The sequence below is a fragment of the Atheta coriaria genome, unplaced genomic scaffold (genome assembly GCF_025399875.1).
Source record: "Atheta coriaria isolate IRGN ID8LTWV9N9 unplaced genomic scaffold, Caltech_Dcor_3.1 hic_scaffold_6_pilon, whole genome shotgun sequence".
Classification (NCBI taxonomy): domain Eukaryota; kingdom Metazoa; phylum Arthropoda; class Insecta; order Coleoptera; family Staphylinidae; genus Dalotia; species Dalotia coriaria.
In genome coordinates this window covers 3888447-3905078 of record NW_027045448.1, presented here as the reverse complement: position 1 = coordinate 3905078, position 16632 = coordinate 3888447, and the positions used below count along the sequence as shown (strand labels likewise).

Genomic DNA, 16632 nt, shown 5'->3' with positions numbered 1-16632 from the left:
CGACCAAGGCGACCAAGGTCGATGGTCTCTTCTTTCGCCGAGTAAGCGAGTAGCTCCAGTAGCATGGGAGTGCAATACGCACAAAATCGTACACGTGCAAAATTAAAAGTTAAGTTTCAGCTATTTATTTAAACAACAAAACAATTTTTTTTTCTATTTGGCATATTCATGGCGTGTCATCAATACGCATGCGCAAAATGGACGCAATAGTAACGTTGATTTATACAGATGTCGTTGCTCTAGCCCAACTTTAGATGCTATTTAATACATATGCAACCAAGAGTTCAGATGGAAGCCATTGTTTAAACATGTTTAAACAATGAAAATATCAAATTACAGCAACTTTAGCAGAACAAAATAAAAATGGCGTACATTTAATTTTGTAAATGCAGTTGACGCAGATGCATATCACTTTACACTGCATGTATTCATCAATAAATCGTGACTTACCTTTTATCACCACACCGCAGCCTAGCTCGCGACTCTCGCGACTTGTGCGTAGAATAAGTTTACCATAGAGTTTACGCTTCCACTCGAGTTCTGAGTCACGAGCACGGACTCGCTTTCAACTCGCTCAGCAATGTTTGCCGTGGTTTGCCGCTTTCAAACCCGTTATTGCTAGCCTCCATCTCCAGCCCGGCGCGAGCTCCAGTTGCATACGAAGCATTCCGCATTCGTATTCCGCGTTCGTAGTCGCTCGAAGCACCTCGTTGAGTCGTGAGCGCGCTGTGGTGGCGGGCGCGCTATTCGATTTCGACACTCGCTGCGTAAACTCGTCAAAGTGGCAGGAAAAAGCAAGCGTTCGCGAGGTCTGCGCGTCCTCTGGTTGCCAGGCCGCGGCCACAAGCACACCAAGGCGAAGCATTACCATCGGCACGTCGATTCCACATCCAGACAGTAAGCTACCAACAACACTCAACTCAACCAACTTAATCCTACCTACAAATCGCATATATTCATACATATAAATCGTGTAGTGTCCGAGTATATGTGGTGTGGCTGACGTGCGTGTACTATTGTTCTCGGCGCTCGGTGTTCTGGAATGTGTGAAGTGTGATATTCAGGTGATGTTCAGGTGTTGGGAGAAGGTGTGCAGTGTGTGCGCGCAAGGTGGAGGATGTTCTAAGGTTTAACTTTACTGGTGGTGTTGGTGGTGGTGGTGGTGGAGGAGGAGGAATGCAAGATGTATGCGGAGCTTTTTGAATTTGTTGCATGGATGCAATCAAGGTAGAGAGCGTGCGCGAGTTGAAGTTGAGAAAACCTGACTGGTAGTCCACCCACGCAACTTAAACATTACAATTTCGTCCTTTGTTTGTTAACAACAGTTTCGTGCTTTGTTTTCTTGATGATATTTCCACACTGCGTGAGTTGAATTTAATGCTTTTCGCTGTTTAATCACTAATAAAACAATTGACAACGCTAACTGACCTACTTGTCCACTATTTGTGGTCGAACAATTGCTTAAACTTTAATCGTTGATCTTATTGGTCATGGAAAGCATATGGATACAAAAGCAAAAGCATTTCAATGGATTATTCTCGGTTGTATGTCATTTTCGTCATTTTTTATATCTATGATAACCTTGCACGGCGTTTTATTACAGTCAATCAAGCGAAATGTATGCGACTCTGCGCGCTGGGCAGTTTATTATGATTAATTTGCGTAAAATGTGCACATTCATGGGAAGTATCAGCATGCGATCACTTACCAAACGTAAATATTTAAACAAATCTATTTAGATTACATCATAGTTCTATGAAGCATCTAAATAATTAATTGCAGCCATACTCTCATTGAACTTTATGAGAAAATGCATTATTTCATGCGTTTTTTTTAAGTTTGACTTGAAAAACAGTTTTTTCATAAATAAATTTTGTTTTAATTACAAAAACGCTGTCGTCTTAAAATTTCCAACAAAAGATTGATGTTTAATAGATTATTGTATTAAAATTAACATAAATATGGCTTATTTCTTCTAAAATTATATCAAAACTGCAGAAAACTTGGTTTTGGCAAATTTTTGAATAGCGCACTTTTGCTTTGACTGAAATGACTACAAATTTCAAATTTGTCACTTGAAAAAATGACGTTGTGACCTTTTCCGCGATATTTAAACCAATTTAAAAGTGTTTTACCTTATTTTACACGTGATTTTACACCGGCGTTGAGCTTGTTATTGCAAGACGATGGCACAGCGCTATGAAACAATGAAGAACATGGCGTTCCTTTCCCGAAAGCTCGATGAACTTGTCATTATTCGAGCGGTGCAAAGTTTCAGCGCGAAAATGTTGCCGTTCTTCAACTCGGAGAGTTTTCCGTATCTCAACGAGTACTACAGGTATCGCCGCGCTACTATTAACATAATATATTAGCACTTTATAATTAACAGTAGAATGGCAATGAATCATTTCATCTTGCATGTGATTCAAGCTATGCTTCGAATACTTCACGTACTTGGTATGCCTTTACATTAGATCACTTCCTTGCTCAGTAAAGTTCCGTGTGGCTTGGTATGTTCTTGTGGTTTTGCGCGTGTGCGGTGTCATTTTCCAATTTGTGTGGTTCAGTTAGTGAAATTATAGTTTGGCGTTCTAGGTGCGTTTTGGTGCCACTGGCGTAAACATGGGTGATAGTTGTGCGCTTTGATTGTTGTAAAAAAGTACGCGTTCGGGTCATCTCTGCAGACATGTCTAAAGTGGGCACCAGTAAATATCTTAAAAATAACGGCTTTGTCATGATGATGAGGTGAGTTACCGTCCGCGAATGATGCAAATTGAAACAATTCTTGTTTGCTGACACGCGTTTGATGTATGCAACCCAATGTACTCTTATGCACTGTGTTGGATTTTTGTACTTGTTGCTTTGTTTTTAAATTTTATGTTAAAATACACAAAACATAGAATTAAACTCGTTTTTCGATTTGTTTTATAAGTTACTTGTATTTTTCAGTTCAATAATGGCTAGTGATTCATCCCCGACGGCCGATAACAAAGAATTCTCATATCCTGCTCCCGGCCGATCAACCCCACCGCCAACAACGAGTTATGTTTCCGCACGTCAGGAATCACAGGCGATCGCTATCGATCAAAACATCGCAAAACCCATTCCCGAAAAAGAAACCGACGATCTCAAAGAGAAAGACGCCAAGGAGAAGGAAAAGGATGATGTGGACATGTCGGCGCCCGATGCTAATCCAGGCTACAAGCCCGAAGAGCGCAAAGACGACAAGCGGGACTTCAAAGAAGATAAAGGCGGCGGTGGTGGTGATACAAAATTAAACGGGGGTAGCAAGCTGGAGACGGCATTCATGCTGCCGCTCGACGCGAAAGATGATGAAGTGGAAGAGGAAAGCTGCACGGTCAATTGCCTCTACTATACGATGCAATGCTGCGAGTGCGTCATTACATAACCCCGTTCAAGATGGCACCGGAAATTGATATAATTTAAGCGCCTATGGTCGCATGTGTGCAGAATACGCAAGATGGCGTGTCTTCCGGCGCGCACAACGCGTTGTTATTTATCTATTATTTCGTTTAATGCTACGATTTTATCTAAGTAATTGGCGCCATCTAAACACTATAACATTCCGTTTTAAAACATTTCGAATGCCATGTATGTACAAAAAACAAATATTTTTTTAGGTTAAACCTTCGAACGTGCGTGTGGTTTTGTATATTTTCTAGAAACATGCGCAGTGCTGCCGAGAACAATTATTCGCTTAAAAATCTCAAAATGGCCGACTACGAACAATTTGTGCACTCGAATGTTGGCAACGTTTCATTTCGTCAATTGGCAACACTGCCATCTACGAAAATTGTTCAGATACGCTTAACATTTAATCATTAAGCATACTTAACATTTAAGTATGCGCCTGGCAAAACATCTACTGAGTTTACTCTCTGGCTCTATTCTTTACTGGCAGCGTGTGTGTGTACATTTTTCTGTCTGAGTATGTGTGAGTGAGTAGAGAGAAATGTGGAATGTGGTGAAACTATTTTTATATAATAAAATCGGATGAGTGATGCAAAAACACTCTGTATCAAATGTGAACTGTTTAACTCACCATGATTGATCCCACGATTTCAAAATATTACTAACAAGAAAAAAGTCTCGAGAATTACTAAATCCTTATGGTACTGGCAAGTTACTACGCATGCGCAGTAATAATCTCATGTAAATAGTATTGTTTGTGTGTTTGTATACGACTAGATGATGCTTCCGCGCGTGCGCGCTGCTGTGTCGTTGACGAATCACGACTTGTACACGGGCAACGGATGCGCTTCCGAATTAATGACAAACTTGTCAATGTCCAACAGCTTGGGATCATCGGCAAACAGCAAGTAAAGATACTTGAGCGTCTCGCTGAGGAAGAACGACTCCATCATATCTTTCGGTCGCACGTTCGTCACGCTGCGAACATTGCCGATGGACGTGTATCCGTTGGCGACCTTCGTGTACTTCTGGAAGCCTTCGAAGATCTGCCAGCCCCAGTCTTGGTACGTCGAGTTTCCAGTGAGTTGATACATGTAGAAAAGACTCTCGAGAAATTCGGGCCGAAGCAGATTATGTGCGTCATTGGTTTTGACGTACATATCGTTCGAGTTTTCTCCCTGAATAATTAAAAATTGGTTAAGTTAGGTTAATGATGCAATTTTAAGATGACAAAAAGTTTTCTAACCTGAATATTAAAATAGGTAATCTCAGGTGCAAGGAATGTGGGTTGTTGAGCATATGTCTGATAACAAGTGGTGAGTAAATCTTCCGCAAGGCGCATGTGGTCGGCAGACAACCCGTTGTGCACACCCAGAGCAAGCGTACCGGGTAGATAACAAGTAAGATGATCCATTTTAGGTTTGAATTCTTTTCCACCGGCTAAAAGCTCGCCAATAAATAAGAAACCATTCGGAACTGTACGTTTGACAAGATGTTTCTCCACACCGTGAATAGCCTCGATGTAATCCTCTTTTAAACTAAACAAATAGTTATAGCAATAAATTGAGGTTAAATAAAAAAATACTATACTTACTAATCTATTGTTTTTCCAGTCTGAATCCATTGTTTTAATAAATACTCGTAGTATGAATCACCGCGAGCGCCTAGAGTAATTGTCGCGAATGAAAACGAACCTGTGTTGGCGTTGATAAAGATAGGTACAAGGCCATCTTTTTTATCGAGATTGTGTACATGCTGCGACACGTCTGCTACCACTCGCTAAAAAAACAACATTGTTTTACTACAAATTAACTTGCGATAGTCATGCATCAAACCTCATATTTTGGATTGCCAGTACACCGGCTCAAATCTCTGAACTCCAGTTGAATAGTGGTCACCTCAGAGGTGCTGCTGTCGGGTGACCATTTTGGCGCATGCGCTTTACGCGTAAACAAATTGACATCGGAAAATGGCACGCCCGACACGGATTCGAAACAAGTGAGAAGGCGATCACCCAAATCAACCGCTTTATTGAGATAGAGCTCATCGCCTGTCATGTGATAAGCACTCAGGAGGCCACCTAATACACGAATTGTAATTTCGAAGAGATTAACATCGCGATTCACGTCGAAACTCAGATGTTTTTCGACCCATTCACGCGACTCCTCCAATTCTACAATAAAAAATAATTTTAAAGTTATTCAAGGTTATATTTTGAGAATTTAAGGTGAAATCATACCTTTATCAAGACCCATAATAACCATGGTATCTAAAGAGTCAACAATAGTCAGCCCCACACCAAACCACTCATGGTATCCCTCTGAGATTGGTTTGAGATTGTCATGTCCCCATGCGAATCGTTTGTACCCTTTCCAGGCATGCTGGAATGCTTGCACAACTGCTTTCTGCCTCTCAGTTTGATGTTTACTGAAAGTTATTTTCGTTTTGAGTATAGTTTGCGGTGTGTCCCGAATGCCTTTCGGCTCTTCTAGAACGTGAGATTCTTCCAGGTTGAGATTTACATTTTCTTCAACAATATCATTAGGATGGTGTAGATTATTATTATTGTTATTATTATTTGAGGGAGAATTTCCTATGTCGCGCTTTATCGCGCTTATGAGTGGTCCTGCTGTTGGCACTTCAGCAATAGTTTCAGTATCTGCTGTGGTCAAATACAGCATGCCAAAGAAGCAGAATGTAAGCAGGATATAAATTGCGTTGCGTTGAAATCTCGATAATTGATTCCATATCTGAAATATTTACAAAATTGTAGTACATAGAGCAAAAGATTTATAAAGAACAAAATAAAACAAAAAACTAATCAGATGTTGTTTTTCTAAGTATATCTGCCTCTTTAATTCATTGCTTACCCTCCAGAAAGATCTGTTTCTTCGTTTTTCGCCACCAGCATCATTCGCTGGCAAGCTGAGAGCGATATGATCACTTCGATGCATTTTCGTGTTGGTCACTGGACGGCCAGCAGCAAATCACGACTTAAAACTAAACATACTCCGCTCCGCCCAACTAGATCCGCGATATCGAAAGCTAATTCGCGAGTAATTAGATGTAATTACCCTCGAATCACAGCCGCATCGCCTCTATCACCGTTTCGGTCCATTGACAAGCATTCAACATTCGAGATTCAACAACGAGTATTCGATTCGACTGAGTGACACTGACAGTCAGAGCTGGCAATCAGATGAAAAAACACCGTACCTAACCTCCGAGATATCATTGGCCGTTCTTGAATGTTTGACAGTGCGCATTCTTTTGACAGTTGTCAAACCAAGAGGACAGCATTCTGTTCCTCCAAAAAACCCACAAATACAACAGATTTTCACGTTAAAACCGGACCAAAAGTATTAATTCATCATGGTACGTATTATTTTTTACATTTAACAATTGTTTATTACTTGTACAATTTGTGCAATTGTTTATTTGATGTGTAATATGCGCACATTCAAACTTAACCTAAAAATGAACATGTTTTTCTATTAGATGTTACTAAAAACAATTTATTTTTCCTTAGAAACCGCTTATGTTGCACGGGCACGAGCGTGCTATTATGCAGATTAAGTACAATCGCGAAGGAGATTTGCTTTTCTCATGTTCCAAGGATAACAAACCAAATGTTTGGTATTCACTGAATGGAGAAAGACTTGGCTCCTTCAATGGCCATCAGGGAGCAGTCTGGTGTTTGGATATTGATTGGATGACTAAGAATTTCATGTCTGGTGGTGGTGATAACACCCTGAGACTTTGGGATTGCCAAACTGGCAAGGAAATTGGTTGTATTGCAACCAACTCCTCTGTGAGAACATGCAACTTCAGTTATTCAGGAAACATGGCTGCATACTCAACAGATAAAGCCATGAAGCACAATTGTGAGATCTTCATCATTGACACTAGGACTGTAGATGATGATATTTCACATGCTGATCCCATCATGAGGATTCCAATCAAGGATGGGAGGGTTGCTTCATTATTGTGGGGCAATTTGGATGAAACACTTCTGACTGGTCATGAAAGTGGTGAACTTAATCAGTGGGATTTGAAGGTAAATTAATTTTATTTTTTTATTTATCAAAGATTAAAATTCTTTGTTTTGTTTTTAGATGGGTCATCATTTAAACTCTACCAAGGAACACACGGGTCTCATTAATGACATGCAGATGAACAAGGATGCTACCATGTTCATCACCGCCTCTAAAGATCACACCGCAAAATTATTTGATTCTGAAAGTTTGATGCTCTTGAAGACGTTCAAAACCGAACGGCCGGTCAATTCAGCCGCTATTTCTCCGATCCACGATCATGTTGTTTTGGGTGGTGGACAGGATGCTATGGATGTAACCACTACATCGTCGCGTGTTGGTAAATTCGATTCGCGATTCTTCCATTTGGTATTTGAGGAGGAGTTTGGACGCGTGAAGGGACATTTCGGACCGATTAACAGCGTCGCTTTTCATCCGGATGGTAAAAGCTACAGTTCTGGTGGTGAAGATGGTTACGTTCGTTTACATAATTTTGATGCGTCTTACTTTGATTACGCGTTTGATTATTAAATTGTAATTACAAGAGGCGATGATGAATAAAACGGTTTTGATAACGAAGATGAATTTTTTACCTCACTCCTTACTTGTATGCAACCCAAAATACACCGAACTTCTCCCAGGTTTAAAGTCCTAATCTGTTTTAGGTTAAAATTAAAATCAAACAGTTCCTTGTTTCTTCTTCAAAAAACATGGCAAACAAGTTGAAGAAATACGAAAAAATTGAATTTCTCGGTGAAGGTCAGTTTGCCACCGTGTACAAAGCGCGTGATGTCGACACCGACACAATAGTCGCCGTGAAGAAGATCAAAATTGGCAGCCACATAGAAACCAAAGATGGGATCAATCGAACTGCCCTCAGAGAAATCAAAATCCTACAGGAGCTTAGCCACAAAAATCTAATCGGATTACTGGATGTTTTTGGTCATATGTCCAACATTTCTCTTGTTTTTGATTTCATGGATACTGATCTTGAAATTATCATCAAAGACAACACAATTATTCTAACAACTGCAAATATCAAATCATACACAATTCAAACTCTTCAAGGCTTGGAATATCTCCATCTCAACTGGATATTGCACAGAGATTTGAAGCCTAATAATTTATTAGTAAATGCAAATGGAGTACTAAAAATTGGAGATTTTGGCTTGGCCAAAGCATTTGGTTCCCCAAATAGAATAAATACTCATCAAGTGGTGACTCGATGGTATAGATCACCAGAGTTGCTCTTTGGTGCTCAACAATACAGCACAGGTATTGATATGTGGGCTGTTGGGTGTATATTGGCAGAACTTTTATTACGTGTACCTTTTTTGCCTGGAGATTCTGATTTGGATCAACTTACAAGAATATTTCAAGTATTTGGTAATCCTACTGAAGAAAATTGGCCTGGTATTAAGGAGTTGATTGCTTATATTGAATTTAAACCGTTTCAACCAGTACCATTAAAACATATCTTCACAGCAGCCGGGGATGATTTATTAGACGTTTTGAATTCGTTGTTAGCACTGAATCCGATTGAGAGGAAAACTTGCACAGAACTTTTGCAAATGCCCTATTTCAGTAATAAACCTGCGCCTACTTATGGACCTAAATTGCCTTTACCCCAAAATATAAGGAATCAACGTAATTTGGAGAAACCGTCGTTGAAAAGGAAGTTGCTTGATGCTGCGGATGGTGCGCCAAGCTTATCGAAACGTTTAAACTTTTAATTGTAATATTAAATTAAGATTAATTGATTGTTCACACTCTGTTATAAATAATTTTTTTCTATAAAAAAAATCGTAACTTATTTACACTGCAGAGGTAATCAAATTTACTCAAGCCGAATATGATGAAGAATGATCTAAAACTAATATGTGAAGATTAAAGTTAATGTTAGCAATATCTCCCCTGGGGAATATAGAAATAATACAACGTATGTCCGTATGTGTAATATTATTGTTTTATAAGAGGAGAAATGTATTGTTTATGATGTGGTGTTGCTATAAAATACGCATTATTGCAACTTTATTATAAATTGTTTTTGTAGGTGCCTAGGCAAGTATTTATCCTGTCATCGGTATGTAAATGATATTTTGCTGTCTCAGTCTGTCTATTCATCGAAATTGGTAAAGTGTGCCGTGCTGGTTACAAACAAGCAAACAAACAAACAAACAGACATGTGAAGCTAATATAATGCGTGTAAAAATGAATGTTTTTGTTAAATATTTACAACTTAGTGCTACACCTTGTATCTCCAGTACTAATTGTCGTTTTTAATTGTCATATTGTAAATTGAAAGGACATTTCGCGAAGTATAGATACACTATACTTCGTGGACCATTTACAATTTCCGGGACTCCTATATGTATCACTCACAGATGGCACTAGCATGAACTAAAAATCATAAAATAGAATTGTATTGTTTATTTCTATATTTATCGGCAAACGTGGGCATTCCGCACGAGAATTGTGTTTGTTTTAAACACTATTTACTTTCTTATCGCTACAGTCGCACGGAATGCAACGCATGAGATCCCCGAGTGTCGTCGTTGAAATCTTCTCATGCCGAATATAGCATATTCTAGTTTAGTTTAGACCGCAGGTATCGTGTCTATTGCAATTCGCGCACAAGATCGTGTGTCATCGACGCACCGGTTTTGCGCATCTCTTGTTTTCTTATCGTGAACTGTCGCGTCGTTGCCTGCTATGGCATACGCCAGCATGCGCTCTCGATGGGTTGCAGCCAGTTTCATGCCTGTCGTTGGGTAGTCTATACGTGTTTTGACCGGCTCGTATTTTTTGTTGGGACTTCTGCTTTCCAAATTTCCATTATATTTGATCATCAATCAATTATTCAATTATAACGACTATAGACATGTTATTTATTATTTGCGCGTTTAATGAACATTATTGTACAAAAGTGGTAGATATTTGATCGCGTTTCGTGTGCACACTTATGCAAATAACCAAGTTCGGTGTCCCCTCGCTAAATAAATCGGATGGCCCTTATGTAGATTTATTCATCATTAACATTACGTAAGTAAATTTTAATTCAACTACACATTTTGTATTTCTTCTAAAATGTATGAATTTATTATTGCCCATTTTTTCTTATAAATTAAAATGTCATATCTTAAATTTCTAATTTAATCAGCTTATTTTTTAGAGAATTTTCCGAAGATTAAGACTGCAGTTCGTTTCTTTCTATCTTCTTTAGTTTACGAGATACCGTGGAATCTCGGTAATCCGACAATCTCTTTGCAGGGCAGAGTCTGATTATAGAGGACTGCATAAGACCCCTACAGTCCGGAATCTTATACATAAGAGTACCTTGTAATCAAGTTATAACTTGTTCATTCACGCATTTGCGACCCTTGTTGTCGGATTACAAGAGGTGCCGGATTAGCGGGATTCAACTGTATATCTTTTTAATTTAGTAAAATTAATCGTTTGAAGTGAAAACTGCTTTAGAATCGTTGAATCGTTAACGTCGTCGGTCGATTAAGAATCTGCGATTCGTTCTTTTCAATTTTTAATCCCTCTTGTTCTATTGAATTAAATATCGCTAAAATACTCGTAACTTGTGTAAAATCGGACAATCTTTCAGTATAGAAATCTGAATTACATAATTCGGATTTTAAATTTTTATTATTTTTTTTAATCCAAATTCCAGGACTACCTACTCTTTGCATTATTTATAGATGGCACTAGCATTAACAAAAATTGTAAAATAGACATGTATTGTTTATTTCTATTGCTATCAGCAAGCGCGAGTATTTGACACGAGAATTGTGTTTGTTTCGAACACAACTTTCACTTTCTTATTGCATTTACCGCGAGAATGCAATGCATGAGATTCCCTCACGCCGCATGTTGGCGCATCTTAGTTTAGTTTTGATCGCAGGCAACGTGCAAAAGCGATTCGCGAACAAGGTCGCGTGCCATCGATGCACTGGCTATGCGCATCTATTGCTTTCTTATCATAAACTGTTGCGTCGTTGCTTGCACAGTTTGCAGCCAGTTTCGTGTCGGTATCTGCTTGATCCAATATTTTACGCGACTCGTGTTGTTTGTCCGGATATCTACTTTCCAAATTCGCATTATATTCGATCATCAATCGATTATAGTAATGTTAATTACTGTTTGCGCGTTTATTGTCCATACATGCCGGTTAAGTGTTTCGTCCCCATGTTGATTTGATATTCATCATTAGGATGGCCCATCGTGCTAGTGTAAGTAACTTTTAACTAAACAGCACAGATTGTTTGTTTTTCTCCGCTGTGTGATTATAACATTACTAAATTGTATTAAAAGTTTTTGTTTTAACATAGGGTTTCTTTGATTATTTACAGTATTTGCCGTGCCTTGGAGTCCATGAGTTCTGCATTGGTAAGTATATAATTCAATTATATTGTTCATTTTAATTTCTGCATTCTCCATTAGTTTGTATTTACATTGTTTTGATTTATCGCGTTCCACCGCGTGTTGCAAATATATATGATAGTCGCGTACTCGGCTGATACATCTCAAAATTAACTGTTTAGTTTTTCCTTCGCTTACAAAAGCGCAAGAGTTGTACTTTAAGATGCAATTCAGCGGAATTCCGCCCTAACCATCCCTATCCCATTTTTGTCTCGCTTTTATTTTAATTCCAATTATTTCGGATTAAAGATTATAAATCTTTGGAAAATTCTCTATACGATAAGATATTCAAATTGGGAAAATAAGAGAGGCTGAGAAAAATTCATAAATAAAAATTAGCTAAGGACAATTCTTGTTTCATATCACTGAGTGGTTTTTCATTTTTATTTTTATCAGAATTTTGACAATTAGTTTGTTTTTATTTACAGTTTAATTCATAGGTGGGACTAGCATCAACTAAAAATTGTTTATTTATCAACGTTTGCGTAAAACAACCTATTTGTGTCGCGTTGCCATCTGCTCATATCGCATGCAGTATATTTTTTTACCTTTTACTGTTGGAAACATAACTATTTTATATTTTTATCTGATAGAGAATAGTCCGTAGATTAAGACGCTGCGATGCGATCTTAATTATCTCTTTTTAGTTTACGAGATATTCCCAATTGAAATAAATCGTCAAAAATTGAAAAATGTCACTTTGTAGCACTTTTAGTCGCGTTTTCAGACCGTTTACCCCATTTAATTAAATTATTTTAAATTCCCATCTGATAGAGAATCTTCCAATCTTCCGTAATCAACAATTTTCTGGTTGCTATTTTTTTAGTTTAGATGATATTCACTGTCGAAAATATTTATCTTTCCTAAAATAAGTTTACCCACATTTAAATGTTTTAAAAAGTGTAAAGTACGCTTTACCGCGTGTGTGTTATCTAAGCTTTGCTTGATAGACACATTGATACATTAAATATAATTAGAGACCGACCGAAATTTCGGTTTCGGTTTCGGCCAGTTTCGGCCAAGAATTCTAGTGACTTTACTCACGAGATGGATTTTGTTTCTATAAAACGTGTAAAAACTGGCGCTGTGTAGGTTGAACTAGAAAAATATGTTTATGTAAATTAGTTTCGGTTTCGGCCGAAACTGATTGCAGAACCGAAATTTCGGTTATTATAATTTAAAATCCAGTTTCGGTCGGACTCTAAATATAATTCATAAAACATAAATATATAACATTTTACTTTTGGTTTTATTACGTTGATGTAATAACTTATAAAATCATTTATTTCAATTTTACGATGTGTAGTGTTACAAATGTATTACGGTAGCAATAAAATCGTAATAGGTTATATTTTACTCTTCTACACATATATAAATTGTGAAATATCATTTACAAAAGTGTTGGTGTGAGGTGGACATTAGAAGTTGTACATAAAAAATAGCATACATACATTTTTTAAAAATTTTATTAAGGCAACGAAATCATTTATAAAATTATTTATTTCTATTTTACAAGGTGTAGTGTTATAATTGTATTACTGTAACACTGAAAAGAAAATAAATATACGTTTACTGACATGTAGGGTAAAAGAGGGTAATGGGGGTCACTTAAGGAAAAACTAAAATATAATTTCAATTATAAACAAAATACTTATTGCAACCGCCTTTAAGCATTGTTTACTTAAAAAACTATTATTAGATATAATTTTCAGTCACTTTGACAATCAATTTTGGATATTGTTAAAGTTAAAAAAAACAGATTTGACTCCCATTGCACCGACATGCGGGTAATGGTGATCACCCAGTGCATTCCACATGAGCCCATAGCCCACATGAGGTGCATCTGAACCACATTTTACTGTTTTTTTTTTAATCGTTACACATTAAAAATCTCTTTTCCAAATCTTCATCCTCATCGCCCTGGCATAAGTCATCAGTGCCAATTTTGAAATCATAAGTTTTGTTACTTTCCTGCAATATCTTTTTTGCAAGATTGTAATTGAAAAATAAGTCATATTGTTTTTTTGTAGGCCATTTAGAGCGGACTAAAGACAAAAACGTCCATCGGGAGTCGCATGACTCCCATTGCCCACAACTACACTATTACGAAAAAGTACAAAAAAAAATTTCTTCAAAACATTGATGTAATCTGAACTACATATCACGATTTTGAATGTTTAACTAAGACTATATAAAAGTTTCATTCGAATATTGCACGTACGTAAAATTAGATCAGCGGAGCTCAAAAATAAAACAATGGCGTATCTCAATGATACACGCGCCGATTGGCATGATTTGTCGGGGGTGGCACTGAGGGGCCAGAACGGAGGTAGGGACGCCGTGACTCCCATTACCCGCTGACTCCCATTACCCTACTCTCCCCTACACGTGTTTTAAAAAGTGTAAAGTGTACGCTTTACAAACAACGTGTGTGTTAACTAAGCCTCGATAGGTTGACACAATTATATATATATATATAAAATATAATACATACCTATAACATAAATATGAAAAGTTTTAATGTTATTTTTATTAAATTAATGTAATAAAATATATAATTATTTATTTGCTGCATTCAAGTTTTTTATTTTGAGTATTTGATTGTTTTTCTTATAGTTCTTGAAAGCGACTTCAGAACCGGTTTATAGGAAGGGCTTTTAAATACCATTTGTCGTGAGAAACAGTACCAAGGTGGGTACATTGGGCCTAAGTTGTTTGTATTGCTCCTTGCTCGTTGTTATGCTAATGCAATTTTCTTTTCACCTCATGTGGATGTGGAAGCCGATCATTAATCTGCACGGGCCATGACGAGGAGCGTCTTTTGGTTTCCTCAGAACGCGGTAGAATTTTCGCTCTTGTTTCAAACTGTAAGTGATGTAATTTTATGTTTTCCTAATCTTAAATGTTACGGATTTTTAGATTTAATTTTTTACTGGGGCATTCCATAGATCTGGGCGCAGCGTCAACATCTTACATTTTGCGATACACAGAGACCAGAAGACTCGGAAAGAACAGAAGTGTGAAGCTAATAAACATCGTCAAACGTCGCTATACTTTTTTCTACTTTCAATATAATTGGACCAAAAAACAGCGCCAAATTTGTGTTTCAAATTGAATTTGGACAATAAAATACAGCGCAAAACTATTGTTATAAAATTATAACGCCTGTTTAAATCAACACAAGAATTGTTTTCTCATTTGTGTTTTGAACTTGACTGAGGTAAATAGTTTAAAAATATTCTAAGCGATAGTTTTTATTTTGCCAAGCACTTGCTGCTTGCTTTTAATGTAGTTACAATTCACATTGTATTGCTGTAGCAAAAGGTATCGTTAAGTATGTTTGTCACATATGAAATTACGTCCTTAATTAAAAGATTGTTTTTGATTTAGGTATATTGTGCTGTTGTTGTTGTTGCCTCCTTCTGTGTGTTTGTTTGGGTAGTAGGTATGTTTCTAGTGTAGCGGATAGTGTAGAAGTTGGAAACATATTTTAATCTGTACATAGATTGCCTTGCCGTTGTCCTTTGTGCTGTTTACAAATGTGGCTTGTCTTGCCCGTGTAGGACTTGGGAAATAGTTATAGCTTGTAGATAGGTAGTATGCTTATAGTAGTAGTAGTAGTAGTATTGCAGTAGTATAGCAATAGTATAGCAATAGTATAGTATGATATCTTTATAGTAGTAATTATTAAAGTAAAACTCTCGTAAAACTATTGTTTTTCGATATTGCTTGTATATAATGAGGATTTGACATCCATGCCACATGTAAACGTTTAAGTCTCTTCACTTAACTTTTACACTCTAGATTTAAAGCAAATGATTTATGTGAAACTAATTAATAAAATTAATAAATGACTTTTAAGATAACAAAACATATTGCAGAAGTAGTGGGAGAAGATTATTGTGACAATGTTTGATTTTATTGAATTTGGCTTGTATACACATAATTTCAAGACTTGTTTTCGGTTTTTGTAGTGCGTGTTATCAGTGTTTGGGTTTGCGTGTGTTGCTGCGCGCAATGTTACCTGGGGCAAACGGTCCTCTGCACGCTGCTGACATCAACGGCGACATTTGGCAAATAGTTTTATTCTAGCCGACGGACGGTGTGGTCGGCTTTACCTGTGTTCTTATTTAATTAATTTAGTGATTCGCGCTGTATTCGATCAATACTTAATGGTATTTAAAGTGAATTGACCATTGAATCAATTCGAAGATGGAATTATTTATTATAAAATGTGAATTCAAATTTTTGTGTACTGTTTCCGTCGTTGCATATGCTAACTCCATTATGGAATATACATATATTCAACTAGATATTTAGCTACACATATTTCGGTGCAATTGGCTTGACAAGTAAGTTTTCATATTGTCGAGAATATGTCAGTTGTCATGTATTGTCATTCTGCGACGAATTAAACATTATGAACTGGTATTTACCGCGATATTGTAAAATAAAAGCGAGAGAAAAGAATTAATTGCAAATTCTTAATCTACGGGAAATTTTTTATTAGGTACCATACAAAAATCGGGAAAATAAGACTCGTGTTTCACAATATTTCATTAACTAAAAGCCATAGAACGAAACAGATTAAAAATTCGAAATATTCGGAATCTGCTTCTGAAATTGCTTTCCGAGTTCCGCTATTAAACACTTTGGTAAGATAGTTATATTAGGTAATTCAATGCCTGGGTTCAATTTCTCGTACATTATTCAAAAATTCGTTGAATTTTTGGAAGTT

The 16632-nt window shown here is 37.1% G+C and overlaps 4 protein-coding genes and 1 long non-coding RNA gene across 12 annotated transcripts; 4 read left to right on the top strand and 1 right to left on the bottom strand.

Moving 5' to 3' along the window:
* The first annotated feature begins 621 nt into the window (after positions 1-621).
* Positions 622-4044, top strand: LOC135794429 (uncharacterized). 7 transcript variants are annotated; one of them, XM_065305715.1, is made up of 3 exons: positions 622-897; positions 2596-2745; positions 2950-4044. In XM_065305715.1, exons 2-3 carry the CDS (start codon positions 2687-2689, stop codon positions 3407-3409), a joined length of 519 nt encoding a protein of 172 aa, XP_065161787.1. In that variant the 5' UTR covers positions 622-897; positions 2596-2686; the 3' UTR covers positions 3410-4044. The 7 variants fall into 7 exon arrangements, with proteins under 7 accessions (XP_065161787.1, XP_065161788.1, XP_065161791.1 ...); XM_065305716.1 differs by lacking the exon at positions 622-897 and adding an exon at positions 904-1064; XM_065305717.1 differs by lacking the exon at positions 622-897 and adding an exon at positions 1227-1363.
* On the bottom strand, positions 3888-6603 carry alpha-Man-Ib (alpha-Mannosidase class I b). The gene is made up of 6 exons (XM_065305706.1): positions 6303-6603; positions 5672-6182; positions 5268-5605; positions 5027-5211; positions 4679-4970; positions 3888-4610 (listed from the first exon to the last, which is right to left on the bottom strand). Exons 1-6 carry the CDS (start codon positions 6384-6386, stop codon positions 4251-4253), a joined length of 1770 nt encoding a protein of 589 aa, XP_065161778.1. The 5' UTR covers positions 6387-6603; the 3' UTR covers positions 3888-4250.
* A 49-nt stretch (positions 6604-6652) lies between these two features.
* On the top strand, positions 6653-8045 carry eIF3i (eukaryotic translation initiation factor 3 subunit i). The gene is made up of 3 exons (XM_065305708.1): positions 6653-6807; positions 6962-7489; positions 7548-8045. Exons 1-3 carry the CDS (start codon positions 6805-6807, stop codon positions 7995-7997), a joined length of 981 nt encoding a protein of 326 aa, XP_065161780.1. The 5' UTR covers positions 6653-6804; the 3' UTR covers positions 7998-8045.
* Positions 8046-8101: 56 nt separating this feature from the next.
* Positions 8102-9682, top strand: Cdk7 (Cyclin-dependent kinase 7). The gene has a single exon (XM_065305401.1). The coding sequence runs from the start codon at positions 8177-8179 to the stop codon at positions 9197-9199; it is 1023 nt and encodes a 340-aa protein (XP_065161473.1). The 5' UTR covers positions 8102-8176; the 3' UTR covers positions 9200-9682.
* Positions 9683-10045: 363 nt separating this feature from the next.
* On the top strand, positions 10046-15287 carry LOC135794375 (uncharacterized). Of its 2 annotated transcripts, none has more exons than XR_010548877.1 (4): positions 10046-10508; positions 11825-11861; positions 14511-14761; positions 14814-15287. It is a non-coding gene; the product is annotated as an uncharacterized lncRNA (long non-coding RNA). The 2 variants fall into 2 exon arrangements; XR_010548878.1 differs by lacking the exon at positions 10046-10508 and adding an exon at positions 11404-11704.
* The last annotated feature ends 1345 nt before the right edge of the window (positions 15288-16632 follow it).